The following is a 17,552-nucleotide window of genomic DNA, read 5'->3' on the forward strand; positions in this document are numbered from 1 at the left end:
AGTTCTGTAACAATTTCAGATGTATTATTAGGATTAAACAAATGAGAAAATGTGCTGATGTCAGAAATCAGAATTTTTACAAAGGAAGAATTTTTACAAATATGGAATAGGGGAAGGCAAGAAAGAACTACACAGGACAGACTGGATTTGTACATGTGTATATATACATGCATACACATGTAAATATGAATGAGCGTATCGTATGTATGTTTCCATGTACATACACATGCGTATATTTCCTAGCTCTCGGAGATCTCACAAGAGAGGCGCATGCTTAGAGCCCGGATTTTAGTCTTTAATGCCATTTCCATGATATGCAACCAGGGCTCTTCAGAAAAATGACCGATTACAAGACCAGAGCAGGGGGGTTACAAGCTGAGTCGAGAATATCTTGTGCCAGGAACTAAAGAAGCACTCAAAAAATGATGTCAACATAGGAGCCAACTTGAAAGGGTTTACATTGGCCAAATTGAGTTATCATTTAACCATTTAAATAATTATAATAATGAAGCCACCAATTAAAGTAGGTATCTGTGGTAAACAGAAATGTTGGGAGACAGAAAGTTGTCCACATACTGGAGCCTGTTGATTTGTTAGCTTTCATGGCAAAGGAGACCTTGCAGATATAATTAGGAATTTTGAAATGACCCTTTATATTGAATTACATATAAGTGAGCCCAATGTAAGAACAAGGGTCCTTGTAAGAGGGAAAAAGGAATGTCAGAATCAGAGAAGATGTGTCAACAAAAGCAAGGGGGCATGGGAATGCCTGTGTGTGTGTGTGTGTGTGTGTGTGTGAGAGAGAGAGAGAGAGAGAGAGAGAGAGAGAGAGAGACAGAGACAGAGACAGAGAGAGAGAGAGAGAGAGATTTGAAGATGCTGTCAATTTTGAGGATGAAAGAAGAGGACACAAGCCAAGGAATGCAAGCAGTCCCTGGAGAGGAAAAAACAAGCATACAGACTCTTCCCTTAAAGCCTCCAAAAAGTTCAAAAAAGATAAACACATGCAATTTGCAGCAACATGGATGGCGCTAGAAGGGATCATGCTCAGCGAAATAAGCCAGAAAGAAAAAGAAAAATACCGGATGGTCTCACTCATTGCAGGAATCTAGAAAACTTAAATAAGGGACCAGGAAAATGAATATCTATAAGAAAGTGAAAATCATAATCAACAAACAACTATGAACCAGAGACACTTTATGAGGGGAGGGGGGTCGGGGGGGAGGGATTGGGGTCAAAATAAAGGGGTTGCAATTGCTTGGGGAACATAAAAATAAAAAAATTAAAATTAAAAAAAAAAAGCCTCCAAAAAGAACACAAATATGCTAATATTTTTATTTTGGCTCCAAAGACCCATTTTGTACTTTTGACTTCGAAAACCATAAGATAATTAAAATCTCTAAATGTGTGGTAATTTGCTATAAGCAACTATAGGAAACTAATATAAAATATGAACCCATAATAGTGATTGACGGGACAGACTGATAGATATGGTATTCATATGTTAACTGCACCAATAGGCATATATTTATCAAATACTGAACATTTTTTTTTAAATATTTACTTATTTATACAAGCACTGGGTACAGTCAGAAGCGCGGGAGGGTGAGAGAATTCACCAGAGCCAGAGCGGGGAGCAGAGCAGGCAGAAGGACCGAAGTACACTGCTGAGGGGAGCAGCGGGTGGCAGGAGAGGTCTGCGTGCCATGTGGGACCCTCCTCTGGTGGCCGGGGAGCAGCCGGGGATTGAACCAGCGCTGCAGAGGCTGCGGGCAGCTTCGCAACCCAGCGCTCAACCACTGCGCCACTGGGGAGGCCCATGAACATTTTTTATGAAAATAAATTTCATATATATATATATAAACTTTTTAATTAATGTAACATACCCAAAGGTGTACTAATCCTAAGTATAATGTTCACAATATAGCCCACTCATATAATTAGCACCTACATTTAAAAAAATAAAACATTTCTAAGATATTACTAAGTTCCCTGGTAGACTCTTCCAGCCACTACCTGCCTCAAGGGTAATCACTGTCCTGATTTATAATAGATTAATCTTGTCTGTTTTTCAACTTTATGCAAATGAGACATGATATTCTGTATTCATTATCTTTGCCTTACTATAAACTTTCTGAGATTTATGCATGCTATTAAGTACAACTGTGGATCATTCATTTTCTTTGCTGTATAGGACTCCATTGTATGACAAGGCCATAATTAGTTTTTCCATTAGTTTGTTGATAAGCATTTGGATAGTTTCCAGTTTAGGGTTTTTTTTTAAGATTTATTTTTATTTATTTATGCATACAAGAACTGGGATGTGAAGTGCAGGCCAGAAGTGCAGGGGGTGAGAGGATTCATCAGAGGGAGTGGGAAGCAGAACAGGCAGATCTACTGAGATATACTGCTGAAGGGAGCAGTGGGAGAGACAGGAGAGTCTGCTGTGCCATGTGGCTTAGCTCCCTTGTGGGGGATCAAACTCACGCTGCAGTGGCTGCCGACAGCTATATAGTTCTGAGGCTTAACCCCTTTCACCACCAGGGAGGCCCTCCAGTTTAGGATTTTGAAAATCCTTATATATATTTTGTTAAACATATATCCATATTTCCATTGAATATATAGAGGTGAAATATTTGAGTCATGATATATACATATGTGCAACATTTATACATGGTCTATAAATACGTATAGACATATCACAACTCTCAATTTTCCAAAGTTATTGCACAAACTTGTACTTCCACTAGCAGTTTCTGAGAGTTCTATTTGCTCTACATCCTTACCAACTCTTAGTATTAACTCAAAAATCAAATAAATTATTCAATATTTATCAGTCTCCTGATACCTTAAAATTACTCTAAAATTTTACAAAAGGACAAGCTTTTCATTAAATGGTATTATGACTTATGTTTTGTGATATAAGTAGAATTATTTAAGTAAATTATGTACATTATTGCCAGAATTTTCTATTGAAGAAGTGTCTTTACTACTATTTTTTGTTTGAAACCACTATGAATAGGAACAAATTCTCTGTAAAAAAAACAAATCAGTATGGTATTTGTGAGAGCTATAGGCCACACTGATGACTTCCAGCTCTGAGGCACTAAAGGGTCTAAACTCTGAGAAAAATCCAAGTTAAACATTTGTGCTCAGCAAGATTTAAATGTGTTTAGGCACTTACCTCTGACAAAGTATTGATCAGGGGCCTTGAATATAGTTTGTGCTAACATTTCAAACAATGTTATGCTCCTTGGGGTGTTGGAGCTTCGATTTCATGTATTCCAGTCATGCTCAAGAAGAGGTGATTAGAGGCTATCCCATGAGTTATAGCACAAAAGAAATATTTTTAATGAAGCCCATGAATTGCAGTGACAATGCAATTTCCTATCATACATTCTTGTAATTGCAATGATGTTTCAAGTATGATAGCATTCTATGGTTAGAAAGTAAAACTAATATCTATTGAAATGTAAGTATATATATATGTAAATACTGGATTTCAACAAATTATTAATGGGCTTATTGTTCTTTAGGGAAAAGAATCAATAAGCAACACTCAAACAAGTGAGACTTGCTTGGAAGACTAAGAAATCCCTCCTAAGTAAGTGACCATAGCAAAGAGGTTTCTAATAACACGGGGTCTGGTTATTTGTATTAACTCTCTCACTGAAAACAATGAAAAATGTCAATGAAATATTAAAAAAGCAAAACCTTAAAAATATTTAGGATGTGGAAAGACAGTGGAGGAACTCTCAGATCAACCTTTCTGAATGAAATGAGTAGAAAATATAAGCATATAACTGACTACAGCCTGGAGGCATTTACCAATAATACAAATAAAAGTTTCCAGTGGAGACCCCTGGGACCAGAGAGACAAGAAGTCTGAGTTTAGGTCTTCCGAACAACTGGAGTTTTGTGATACCCCGACACTGAGGAGAAGGATTACATTTTGAGAGTAAGAGAAATCTAGTTCACCACACACATTCACACTTCCGGGAACTGCTGACAAGGCTACTCTGGGAAATTGTGATGTTAGGCCTACACATTCAGGTATTTGCATACTGGTTACAAATGATCTTGGACTGAGGTAGCTCTAACTGGCAAGGCCCTGAAACAAACACAAAGCTTCTCTGGAAGAGGACAGATCCACACCAGACTTCAAGCTATGCTCACAAACAGATTTTTAAAAGGACAAAAAAACAAGAAGCAGTAAATTTTACTAAGGTCTCCAAAAAAACAACATGAGTTTGGGCATGAACAAGATATAATAGGCACACTATCAATTCCATTCCTTCTGATATTGGAATTATCAGATGGTATAAAACAAGGATACCTAAATAAGAATGAATAAATCATAAGCCAGAAAGTATATATAGGGAAAAGGAAATTATTAAAAGCAATATGATATGAAAAAAAGCAATACAGTAGTAAAAAAAAAATCAGAATTTCTAATAACAGAACATCTATACATGAAAAATAACTAAAATTTAGAATTCAATGGCTATATCTGCCATTAGATTGCAGAGAAAGCAGAAACCAACTGAAGAAAATTATCCAGAATATGTAACAGAGAAACAAAAAGACTATGTAGGAAGAAGTATAAAAAATACTCGGAGAAAGTTTAATGTGCATGTGAACTGAGTTGCTAAAGAAGGCAGAGCAATGGAAAGAGAGAATGAGCAGAGCAATGACAGAATTTTCAAGAACTGATGAAAAGAACAATCCAGAGATGTACAAGAGGCACAGAATAAACAGAAAAAAATAAGTTCATATTTTGTTACATTATAGTAAATCTACAGACAACCAAAAACACAACCCCACCTCCCAAAAAATCTTAAAACAAGACAAGGAAAGAGACATGTTATCTTCAAAAGAAAGCAGATTATCAGCTAAAACTTCTGAACAGCTCAGAACATAAAATAAAAAAATAATATGTTCATAGTAGTGAATGATTAGGAAAAAAAAGTAACTGTCAACCTAGAATTTAAACTTTAACAAAAATCTCCCTCAAGAAACAATGACTTTTTTTAGACAGTTTGTCAGAACCACACCCAACTAAGGAAAACTGTTAAAGGTTTATTTCCAGTCAGAAATAAAGACTGAGTAAGCTAAGATGCATATTTTACTTAAAGATAGTTTCTTTTTGATTTCAGTTTCTAATAATTTAATATACATGATGTAAGTTTTAGGGTAAGCCTAAAAAAAAACATTTCTTTTTTTTTTTTTTTTTTACAAACTCTTGCTCTTGAGAATTGCCACTAAAAGTGTCTCTAAAATTTGTGTTGTTTCTTTTAGGTTCTCTTTTAGAAAGGAACCACAACATTTAATTACGTCCTGTCAAGACATTTAGAGTCTTTTGTCCAATCTTTATTACCGGAAACTTGTCTGTAAATCTGAAAGGACATCATCAAAGATCTCTGTCTTCAGCCATTTCTCTCTACAGGCTTTATATCACGTTCTGCCACCTCTACTGGAAATTTTAGTGTTAGGAGACATCCCTGATCCATTTGTTAAAGCTGATTCAACTCGATGATTGAACTAAAAAACATTTCTAAAAACAAAGCTTACATAGAGGAAAAAATAAAATGCGGCAGAAAAAGTCAATAAAATCAACATAAGAAAGTAGAGGTAGGGAGAGAAAATATGTATGACAAAGTTTCAAAAGTGGTAGCAAGAAACCAAGTATATTAACAATTACAATCAATGTAAATGGAGTACATATTCCAATGAATGTTAAATATTGGTCAAATTAGATTTTATTTTTTTAATTACATAATATTTATATGATAGGTATAAGATTTAAGAGAGGTATTAAAGAGATGTTTCAACTATTAAGCAAAAGAAAGGGTAGGAGACTATATTAAGATAGAAAAAAAATAGAAATTCAAGGCAAAAAGCAGTTAGAAATAAAAGTCACCTAACAAGGAAAAAAAGGTGAATTTTGTAAAATAGCTGTTTTAATTTGCATGCACCCAGTGATATGATGTCAAGCTACAGAAAATTAGAATTGACAGAAATACAAAAAGAACTAAATAATAGCCTCAAATAAGAGATTTATATACATCTCCCTCAAGAATTGACAGGAAAACCAGACCAAAGTTAGTAAAGATAGGAAAAAATATATGAGATGATTAATAAATTTGACCTAATGGACATATCTTGAATATTATAGCTAAGAGCTGCAAAATACATATGCTTTTCAAACATAAAAAAAAATCTACTCCCAAAAAACCTTATAATGGGCTATAAAGCAAATATTCAACATACCATATTTAAAGTGTTTCTCTGACTTCAATTCAATTAAGTTAGATATTAACTATACAAAAATAACTAAAAAAGTATCCATGCTTGAAAATGTAAATACATATCTGAATAACCCATGAGTAAAAACTATAAGAGCTTGTTTTATCTGGTTACAACAAACAATCAGGCAAAAAGAAGGAGCAAGCAAGAAATACAGTGTGGACAGAAGGGGAAAAGACTAAGGAGCAAAGGGAAGTCCAAAAAAAAAGTTAACAGAGAAGGAAAGGATTTTCTATGCTTATCCTACCGGGGGACAGGTTTTCTGAATGGCTGCTTCATGGGAGAAACAATTCGGAGGCCAGCATATGCAAACTAAGGCTCTTTCTATACAGAATCACCAAGTAAAGGCAAAAGCTGCCAGAACTGACCGTAGAGCAATAGTCTTTCAACAAAATAGGATACTGGATTATAGCTTCAAATGCAGACAGGGTGATCTTGATAAATTCTTCCGAGGCCACCAGTCCTAAAATACAGTTAATAATTTTAAGTATCTATTTATACATTCAAAATCACAGTATCAAAGTACCTCAACAAAAGGTGTAAAATTCCCTATGGTCTACTCACCTATGGCTCCATCTATGTTAGTTTCTCCTGAATCTATTGAATTAATATGACTCTATTAAAAAAAAAAGAATTTTAATGAATGGACATTTATGAACTAAAGCAATGTTTTGCCCAAAATTGCACCTACTATTCTTAATGAAATAATTCATGGAAGGCATTAAATACTATTTATGTATTATGAAATACTATAAAAGTATTATGAACGCTATAACCATAGTTTTAAAATATGATCATGCGAAATAGCAAAAATATATTACAAACTATAGTCATTTTTAAACATATACGTCACTATCAATGAGATTGAATGTAGGAATAAATTCAAAAGAAATATATGCATAGAAAGCTCAACCTGCAAAAGTGAAGCTAATCCAATTGATACAGAAGCATTTCTAAGGGTGTGCCACAACCACTCAGCCACTTTGCAAGATAGCAGAATGGTACCTAACCATGTGAAATGGCCATTTCAAAGGAAGGTCAAGTCCTAGCTACCCTGAGTGCAAACTGCACCAAGACATAGCAGTTGAGTTTAAGGTCAGTCTTCAAAGTTCACTACTGTTCTCAGTCCCTCCGAGATACTTTTTCCCCCAAACCCAAGTCCCTTATCTGTCCCACACACCTGTCCTGCCCCTGCCACCCTTTGAGGGATGACTCCCAACACTCTTTCAGAGGCTGGCCTGAGCAGTTAAGCTGTGATTTCTCCAGGTGAGAGTCCCAGTTCACTGCCAAATGCTCCAGACAGAGATGCTCCATAAACATGACCCGAATGAAGCAATCACTGCCATGGTTAGAACAGCCAGAGCCCCAGGGATAGCAATGTGTTGCTAACAACTCCACACTGGAGTTGTTGCCTCAGCTCACAAAATAATACACATATAATATTCTCTATATGATAACAAACAGCAAATAAAAACAAAATGATGCTCAAATTAAAAAATAATTAAGCAATTAGACTAGAGTAGAAAACGGACCTACTGTGCCCAATAGCTTTTCTTAAAATATGTAATACTAAAAAAAAAAAAAAAAAAAAAAAGCAAAAGAATATGTGTATAGCTTTTATTCTATTAAAAAAATCCTTAAACCCACCCTTCCAGAGATAAGCACTATCATGAATTTGCCATTTCTGTAGCATTTTGTGATAGTTTTACTATATATACATGTGTCCCTAAATACCATATTGTTTGTTTGGGTATTTTATAACTTTACTGAAATGATAAGAAACTGCATAAGTTCACACAAGTGGAAGAGTACGTAGTCATTACAACGTGGGAGAAAAAAATATTTTTAAAGTATTTTTAAAGATATGGAAATACTTCTGATGCAATGCTAAATGGAAAAAGCAGAATACAATATATATACACACACAGCATAGTCTCAACCACATGTATCGATAGAAGTCATGTACATGTATCTATATACATATATGAGAAACATAGCTTTTCTACACACAAATGCATACATAGGAATAGAAAACACTAAGTAAACAAGAGTTAACAATGTCTGTCTTTGAGTGTGGTAGAGTTATGGGTAGTTTTATTCAAATCTCACTATAATGTTCTCCATTTTCTTTAGTAAGCTTGTGGGTTTTTTTTTACGATTTATTTATTTATATATACAAGAACTGGGGTATAGGCCAGAGGTGTAGAGGGTGAGAGGATTCACCAGAGACAGAGCGGGGAACAGAACAAGCAGACTGACTGAAATACACTGCTGAGGGGAGCAGCGGGTGAGTCAGAAGAGGTCTGCTGCACCATGTGAGTAGTTCCCTGGCCGGGGATCGAACTCGTGCTGCAGTGGCTGCGGATAGCTTCATAGGTTGCTTTTTAACCCCTTGCAACACCAGTGAGGCCCAAGCTTGTGTTTTGTAATTTTAAAAAATAAGCACAAATTGCCCTTAAAGACAAAATCCTAAAATAAAGACATAAGCTCTTTAAAAACTGAAAATATAGGACACTTTTTTTTTTTGGCCTATAAATAAACCATGAAAACTAAACATGAAATAATATAGCAAATAAAAATAAAAAGAGGCAACATAGGGCCTCCCCTGGTGGCGCAGGCGGTTGAGCGCCGAGCTGTGAAGCTGTCTGCAGCCTCGGCAGCACCAGTTCGATCCCGGCCGGCCGGGGAGGGTCCCACAAGGCGGGGCAGACCTCTCCTGTCTCGCCCGCTGCTCCCCTCAGCAGTCTATTTCGTCAGTCTGACTTTTCTGTTCCCTGCTCTGTCTCTGGTGAATCCTCTCATCCTCCCACGCATCTGGCCTGTACCCCGGTTCATGTATAAAATAAATAAATCTTAAAAAAAAAAATAAAAAAACAGGCAACATAAGTGTTCCATGATACTTTGGTTGAAATAATTTCACAAAATTCCAAAATGGTCACATAACTTTTGCTATGATTTGATGTTAAATAAAAAACTTGGAGATTGCCATTGTCTTGAATCTCTTAAAAGTCTATGAACTCACCAAGTAAAGATGTTACAGACCTATGATTATTCCTAGCAATTTTTGAAAGATTATATAGGTAATGCACAAATATAGATATTAACAGAAATGTTCAAGGAAGAAATCACAGAAACCACAGCAAAAGTGCCCTTTGGGGAGCAGGGATGCTGAGATGGAGGTGTGCTTTTACTTTTGATTTTCAGTCTTTTTGCACTGTTGGATTTTCTAACCATGTACGAGTATTAATTTTTTACTACCATCAAGGGTTATCTAGATGGTGAAATTACAGGCTTCTTTAAACTGATTTTTCTTTTTTATATTTGTTTAATGAAAAAAAATCCCTACCGAATATTTCATTGATTTACCAATTTTAATGTCTTTTGATATATTTCTTCTTCATTCTTGGTATAATAGGAATTAACCAGGTGAGTGTGAGGACAGAGTAGAAAGCACTGGAGACTCAAGGAGAGAAGGGAATGTAGGAATAAAAATCTTGGTGAGCGTGAAGGTATATAAATTAGGAAATTAACAAGATGTATGAACTGTGTTGAATTTAAAGCGAGTTGTTTTCATTATGTTTTTCTCTAGACATATTTAGACCCTCAAAGCCAGGGGTAGCGTAGGTAGTGAATTAAACTGAACCAGAATGAGGGTCAGCCAGAGGAGGACAATGGAGGAAGAGGCAGGAAAGGGAGTTATGGGTGTATGGAAAGTAGTGGAAGGTGCTCAACAAGGATCTCTCAGGTGAGTAAAGAGAAAAATGAATCCAGGCAATGGGAAGGCAGGAGGGTGAGAGGAGAGTGTGGAGCCCATCTAAATCTCAGAGAAATCAAAATGCTGATGTAGACGGGAGGCAGGGTAAGTGAGTTGAAAATCAGAGACCTGACAGTATGATGGTGAAAATAAGATCCTGGGTCAAAGCAGCTGACAGAGGGAAAGATGAGCTCATGGGAAGAGAAGAGTCAAGGGGCTGTGAGGTGAAGGTGTTGGGAGGACCCTCAGAGGGATAATCCTGTTCTCCAAGAATGGTGACAGAAGCATCGTTGAAAGACTGACCGTGGCCCAAAGCTAAAAGATGTTAAGGCAGTGACCTAGAAATCTGTAGATGTCCACAGCCCAGTGGGTAACACAGCTATCTTCTAATGGTGAAGCGTCAATGTGGGGATTCCCAGGGGACCAAAAAGGATGGATTCCCGCCCTACAGCAGGCTTACTGAGTGGAAGAATGTGGCGCAAAAATTGGCCCCATCTGGAAGGAAAAGGAAACCTGTGCCTCAAGGGCTGACCAGAGCTGCTTATTGTTATTCAGTGCTTCAAAGAAGCTGAAAATAAGCTCCCATCACAACTGGGTAAATGAATTCATAGTCTGTAAAAAATGAGGGGAAAAAACTCATAACTAGAACATCTGTGTGGAAATGAAAAAGCATATATTATTATTTTTAAAAATATGAGTGCACACTTTCTGCTACATCTACTACTGAAGTCAAAATCTATCAGCAAAGCAACAATCACTTAAGCAAAAATCTTCAGAGGGCAGGAAAGTATCTTTTCTTTTAAAAATTAATCTCAATGCCCAAGATAAGTTAAAATTTACTAATAATGGAGATTATAGTTCTATTCTTAGAGAAAAACCTATCAGAATGATTTTATCTTTTCTTGTTTGTAAAAAATATGAATTGTGATGCCTTTTTGTTTTTGTTTTTTTGTTTTAAAGATTTATTTGTTTATTTATACAAGCACTGGGTACAGTCAGAAGCGTGGGAGGGTGAGAGAATTCACCAGAGCCAGAGTGGGGAACAGAGCAGGCAGAACGACGAAATACACTGCTGAGGGGAGCAGTGAGCACAGTGGGAGAGATCTGTCGCACCATGTGGGACCCTCGCCGGTGGCCTGGGATCCAACCAGCACTGCAGAGGCTGTGGGCAGCTTCGAAGCCCAGCGCTCAACTGCTGTGCCACCAGGGGAGGCCCTGTGATGCCTTTTTGTACAAAAAATTATAACCACTTGGGCCTCCCAGGTGGCGCAGCGGTTGAGCGCTGGGTTGCGAAGCTGCCCGCGGTCTCTGCGGCGTCGGTTCGATCCCCGGCTGCTCCCCGGCCACCAGAGGAGGGTCCCACATGGCACGCAGACCTCTCCTGCTGCCCGCTGCTCCCCTCAGCAGTGTACTTCGGTCCTTCTGCCTGCTCTGCTCCCCGCTCTGGCTCTGGTGAATTCTCTCACCCTCCCGCGCTTCTGACTGTACCCAGTGCTTGTATAAACAAACACAAACAAAAAAAAATAAAACAAACAAATAAATAAATAAAACATGCTTCTATTTTAAAAAAAAAAAATTATAACCACCACATAACCACTGCACTTCTACAAACAAACAAGGTCAGAACTGAAGAACAAACACAACCAAGTCTTCTTTACCAGCTCATTAATCAAGAGCATTTTCAAAAGAACACAAGAAATACAATGAACATTAGGTTAATATACATCATGAGTTCTTGAACATATTTTCTTAATGTCATTACTTCTTAATGCCATTGCTTAGACCCAGGATCTTATTTTCACCATCATACTGTCAGGTCCCTGATTTTCAACTCACTTACCCTGCCCCCCACCTATACCATTTTGGGCAATGGAGGCCCCAAAGAACTGTGATATTCACCACAGTTTTTTCCCCATATTATTATCCTAGATGATTAATTCTAAAAAATATCCCCAGATAACTTTTCTACTGGACAGAGAGATAGATACAATGACACACTGTTAGTGCCAATAAGAAGTGAAAACAACAACTATCAGCAATGTATTGATAGTACTCTTGTGCCTTGAACCTCTGAAAACACAATCATGGTTTATAAGTGCCCTGCTAAATTATTTCCAAATACTAATCTTTAAAATGTAAGAAGACCAAAACTTCATTTTATTGGGTGAGAAAATGTTTACAAAAAGTTAATTCCTATAATCATGCCTTCACATGTCAGAAGTATTCCAAATCTTTCTACCAAAAACCAGTAATTTTATGTCAATACGTCAAACAGGCAAACTGTGCCCTAGTCCAACATGAAAACTGAAGCCAGCGGGAAGCACAGCTCCATCACCCCCTCCAGTCTGCTCCTTCAGAAGCCTTCTAGTGAGGGGAGATCACACCAACCTTGACTGCTGTCTCTATCCCCACCCAGATGCAGCTCCTATACAACTATTTTAGCAGAAGCCCAAGAAGTTCTTAGCAGCAGCTTCCTGCTGCTAGATAGAAGTCCTATGGGTGGTCTAAGCTTGAATACCTCAAATTAAGACATTTTAAAATATAAAGAGATCATAGGTCTGCCATAATATAAGAGCTACTCTGCTTGATACATCATGAAAAAGACTTCAAAACACAATGCTAAGTATATTCATATGGATGGACTGCTGCATTGTGCTACCAGGACAGACTACACACTGCTCTGGAGTGTTTCACAGAGTCATCATTCTGTGGGGGATCCAAAGCCATACAAACACCTCTCAAATAAGTTTAGGAAACCTTTGCTTAAGCAAAAATTAAAATAATTATTTTTTGTTTTTAGTATGCTAATCTATACTGAAAATTTCTAAAGGACTGTTGGCTGTCAGATGAATGTGTGTTACGGCACAACTGAAACTTCAGGATGCTGAACTTCAATAGCACATGTGGCATCTTCTTCCAGATTATGCATCAGTTCGTACTTTTAGTCAATACTTCTCTCCCTTTAGTAATATGCCATCAGTGCCATTAACACTGAGTATGAGAAATAGGAACATACAGAGAAGGCCAAATAAAATGCAATAAAGGAAATAGTGAAAAAAATTCTGGGATTGGTCATGATCCAAACTACAAGAAGGGCCTCCAGAGAATCAAAAGACTATTTTCCTTTATTACTGACCTAAACTCCCTGTACTTGAGTGACATTATCAAGGAAAAAATCTGCTCGATGTTTCAATATCATTATCTTTCAACCTAACAGGTTATTTTCCATTCCCTAAAAATGTTCACATTAAGAAAACCCTATAGATTTCCCCCAATCAATAAAGGGTAAGCCCACTCCAGGGAGACGGTGAGGAAGCCCTCCCTAAGTGTGGCTTCTTCCCTTGCTTCTGAGCATACTGTTACACAGAGATGAGTTCTCCTAAAGTACATTGAAATGATTCCTGAAAATCCATAAAAACGTTTATATTGGAGACACTCAGTAATACCTTAAAGGTCTAAAACATAATCAGTTAATGTAGGCAGAGAAAGAGACTATGCATGAGGAAAAAAAAAAAAGAATGAAAAAAGCACAATTACATGTATCCCAAAAAAAACTGCACCAAAATATTTCAAGGTGGGCTGCAAGGGCAAATTTACTATTTTCAAGCTTTCATATGTCAGTGCAGTAGAATTATAGTCATGTTGAAATGATGCCATATTAAAAAAAGGTGCCATATTGTACTTAAAAATGGATTAATCACTCAATTAAAGAAGATGGTAAACAGAATTCTAATAATCTGCAGATTCATGAATGTCTGACGAAAATGACATACTTCGCAGAATTCAGGACACTGAGATGAAAATAATTTGAAATTGAGTTCAAAGGGACCCCTGACCCCCACCCCTGGCATTGCTGGAACACACTGCTCACTAAAAAGTGATCTCCACTCAGCATTCATACTTCAAGAACCATCTAGAAAACTAGATTCTCACTCATTTTTTTTAATTCCAAACTAACAATAAAATTGAAATGTTTACTTCATTTTAACTAGGTGCCTCCATGACAATTTGAAAATCTCAGTTCTGTTTTTATTATCAATATCAAAGTTTTCTTTGTGTAGCTCCCCATTTTATCAACAACATAAACTGTAACTATTCTAGGCAGGGGAAAAAGATAATTACGGAGGCACAACCTGAACAAAAAGACTATTTTTTGTGAGCAAAAATGGAAGTAAAAGATAGTATTACGGTTTGTTTTACATTGCTATCTATCCCATCAAAATTAAATTAAAGAAAATGTTAAATGGGGCTTTACTTAGAGACAGGCTATCATAAAGAGAGACACTGCACATAACTGGACAATGTAAGGCACGGGAACTATTGATAATATATTCCCAGCACTCCATTTCACCAGCTTTATTATTTTAATTTTTTCACGATGTTCAATACCAAAATCTATGAAAGGGTCTTCTATGGCCTTATTTACCTTACTTGGAGATGTCTCTAAACAAAATACATTATCAGGAGAGAATGTATTTTTCTCCAAATGTCAAATTTTATTACAGTCAAAAGATAAAAATATAAAAAGGTCACTTCCCTAGAGACAAATAAATACCACTAGGATTTTTAAATTACCTCATTCTGACACCAAATTCCACAAACAGTAGAGAGAGCCATATTTTTATTAGTAAGGTGAAGAATTCAGTGTTACTCACAAGAATAGTTCCGTAACTGAAAAGGAACTCTTCTGTTACAACTTGAGGTCGAAATACCTGTGTGATGAGAGTTTCCACAGATTAAATCCTGAAAGCCACGCACAAGGGGGTTAAAAAAATGAAAATACTTTGTCTGAGTTGACATTTCTCAGCTCCAGTTTTACAAAGAGGGGAGTCACATTTTATCCTATTTTTTTTCTCTGAATAACATAGTACCTGAGAAGTGACGAGGTGAAGCACTATAGGCATCAGGGGGAGACACATCTTCAACTGCTTCACTTGAACTGTTGATGGGTGTTTACGACCGGAAACGTTAGCCAGGGCATTTAGAATGTCACCTGCAAAGCACATCCCAGCACACACATGGAGGTTAGAGACCACAAATACTTAGGAATCACAACCATCATTGCTAGAATACTAAAGGGGTGGTTGCAGCAATTAACCTCCAAATGAAAGAGGTGAGTAGAAGCTGTTTCATTGTATTCACAAAGAATTGAAATTATAACAGCAAGTTGTGGCCTCTGGGGAGATCCTGGGTATAACCTTGATCTCTCATCCAGAAATTTAAAAAATAATTTATAAATGGTTCTGGTGGAGCAGTGGTTTTAGAAATGATTTTCCTTCCCATTTTTCAGTACTTCCCAAATTTCAACCCTGAGCACTTTCCACTTTTACAAACAAGAGAAAGTTATTTAAAAATTATAAGTAAACAGATTATTGCTCATAGTTCTTTTAACAATAAAATAAGATGGAAGTAAAATGAGATCAATTCCTAAAACTTTTTATTGGGTGATAAGTCAAGTGATAATAAAATTTGCTTTGTGGACTTCAGAATCTTATATCCTAAAACAGGGTATTTTCTGAAAAGAAACTCAACTACCAATAGACCAGATTGTGGCCTTCAGGTTAGAGATTTTTGAAAGGTTATAATTCAAAATAAATTTTCAAATGCTCCATTTTCAGTCATTAACAGGCAAAAAGTCTCCCAAAGCATTAGTGAGGATCAAAAGGTAGTACCAACCAGCCATGACATACATTCCAACATTTTAAATTTCTGAGTCTAAATGTATTTTAATATAATGGTTGGATCAAATTTTAAATTTTAAACATTTCTGGTTAATAGCTACATCTGCTGGAAAAGCATGGAATGGGATTTTAACTAAAAGGACATAATCCTTTGATCATATTCATTCCTGTGAATAACAATGGGATAATGGTTTTTTCAAGCTGAAATAAACAGTCTTGAAAATTATTATTAGGCATTTTTATCTTAAAGTTTCAAACAAAACAAATTTTCAAACTCTGAACTTTAATATTAAAAATTCCTTACTCTAATATCAAATTGTAATGACTGTGAATCTTTCAATTCTTTTAACACAAAATAAATGTTTGGCTCTAACCTGAAGATAAAATATTTTTCTTCAGAATTATGCAGTGAGAAATTTTGAGAAGTTACCTAAAATAATACCCCGAGTCCAATTTGAAGCAAGCAACTTGCTTTCCTTTTGTTTATTTTCCCCAAATGTCAGTTTACTACAGACAGCACTTCACTGTAACCTTTACCCTGCTCACTGCAGGCTACGTCATGTCATTGATGTAAAATAACTATAAAAACAGAGGAGGCAAATTTAAATTTTGAGGCTATGCATTCAAGAGAAAGTGTATTGCACTCGCCTGCATTAAGAGACAAGCAAGAATAAAAAGAAGCAATGCCCAAAAGCCAAGTCTCAGAAAGGTTGGCAGGAAGGGGCCTGGGGATGAGATTCCAATTTACCCAGGATCCGTGGCAGCTCCTGTACGATGTGACGGATGAGGAGGTCCAGGCATTTGGACAAGTACTCATTGCCACTCTGCTGCTCCTTGCCTGGAGTGGTCTTTCTGCTGTCTCTCTCGATGTACATCACCAGTCTACATCCAGGAAAGTGCAAAAGATTACCTTTCCTGATAAAACAGTAGATAGCATCTGTCCCGAAACACCGCCAAGGCCAATGTTTCCAGGAGCACAATCCCAATCATGTTGACATTTAGATTCATAGCAGCTTGACAGGCGCCATCCATTTTTGCCTTAGAAAAATCTAAACGTTTATGCAGAGAGAATATAAAGCAACTTTGAATATTCCTGCCAATGTGGTTATAAAACAAAGTCCTGATTTCATTTGCCTTTGGCCCAAGAAGAGAAACCACATCCTCTGGGTGATGGGTGAAAAGGCAAACAGGTGTCCAGACACAGGGGGGTTCTAGGTGTTTCAAAGGTTTTAAGTAGAACCTCAAATTTTTGCACTTTTGTTGGTCTTCAGTATTAAATTTGTTTGGAACCTCAGGCAAATCACAGGAATTTCAATTCTTTCAATAAATTGTGTACATGAATCCAAAGAAAACAATTTAAACTCCAGGAGATACAGAGAGCAAACAACGATCTGAATGCCTAGATTTTACAGGTCCTTTTGTTGATCAGTTTTATGCCATCTACCTTTTGATAAATTTGTTTTTTCTTAGAATCACTGGCATTCATTAAACATCAATCTCCAAACTACCTGCTTCCAAAGCAGAACTAGGGAACAAATTGGACCATCACTCTAGATACTCAGGGTGTGGTTGAAAAGTTTTAGGCCCACATTTCATCCCCTTGTTTCAACCTACCAGTCATCTTCCCGAGTTCCTCTTCCCCTCAGCTCTCTAAAGGATAATGAATTCATTGATTCACCCTGCACAAACCCCTACACAGCAATCTCCCTTGCTATATACTCTCTTGCCATCATCCATCTGTTATAATCATTTGTCCCACCTAAGTTTACTTCTCAGAGAGAACTTCCAATCAACTCCCACTGTAAACTGGA

At 36.8% G+C, this 17,552-nt stretch overlaps 1 protein-coding gene across 4 annotated transcripts in view; it reads right to left on the bottom strand.

Moving 5' to 3' along the window:
* The window catches only part of ULK4 (unc-51 like kinase 4), a 378,716-nt gene that overhangs the window by 256,591 nt on the left and 104,573 nt on the right, over positions 1-17,552 (bottom strand). For 3 of the 4 annotated variants that reach the window (XM_037526793.2, XM_054693291.1, XM_037526790.2), the window contains 5 exons: positions 16,490-16,623; positions 14,932-15,053; positions 14,716-14,772; positions 6,871-6,922; positions 6,675-6,769 (listed from right to left, as the gene is read on the bottom strand). In XM_037526793.2, coding sequence (XP_037382690.1) covers positions 6,675-6,769; positions 6,871-6,922; positions 14,716-14,772; positions 14,932-15,053; positions 16,490-16,623 — 460 coding nt within the window. The remainder of the gene's footprint in view (positions 1-6,674; positions 6,770-6,870; positions 6,923-14,715; positions 14,773-14,931; positions 15,054-16,489; positions 16,624-17,552) is intronic. The other variant, XM_037526797.2, reaches the window with a different exon arrangement.

The sequence above is a fragment of the Talpa occidentalis genome, unplaced genomic scaffold (assembly GCF_014898055.3).
Source record: "Talpa occidentalis isolate TD23 unplaced genomic scaffold, MPIMG_talOcc4v2.1 talOcc4.10, whole genome shotgun sequence".
Lineage (NCBI taxonomy): Eukaryota > Metazoa > Chordata > Mammalia > Eulipotyphla > Talpidae > Talpa > Talpa occidentalis.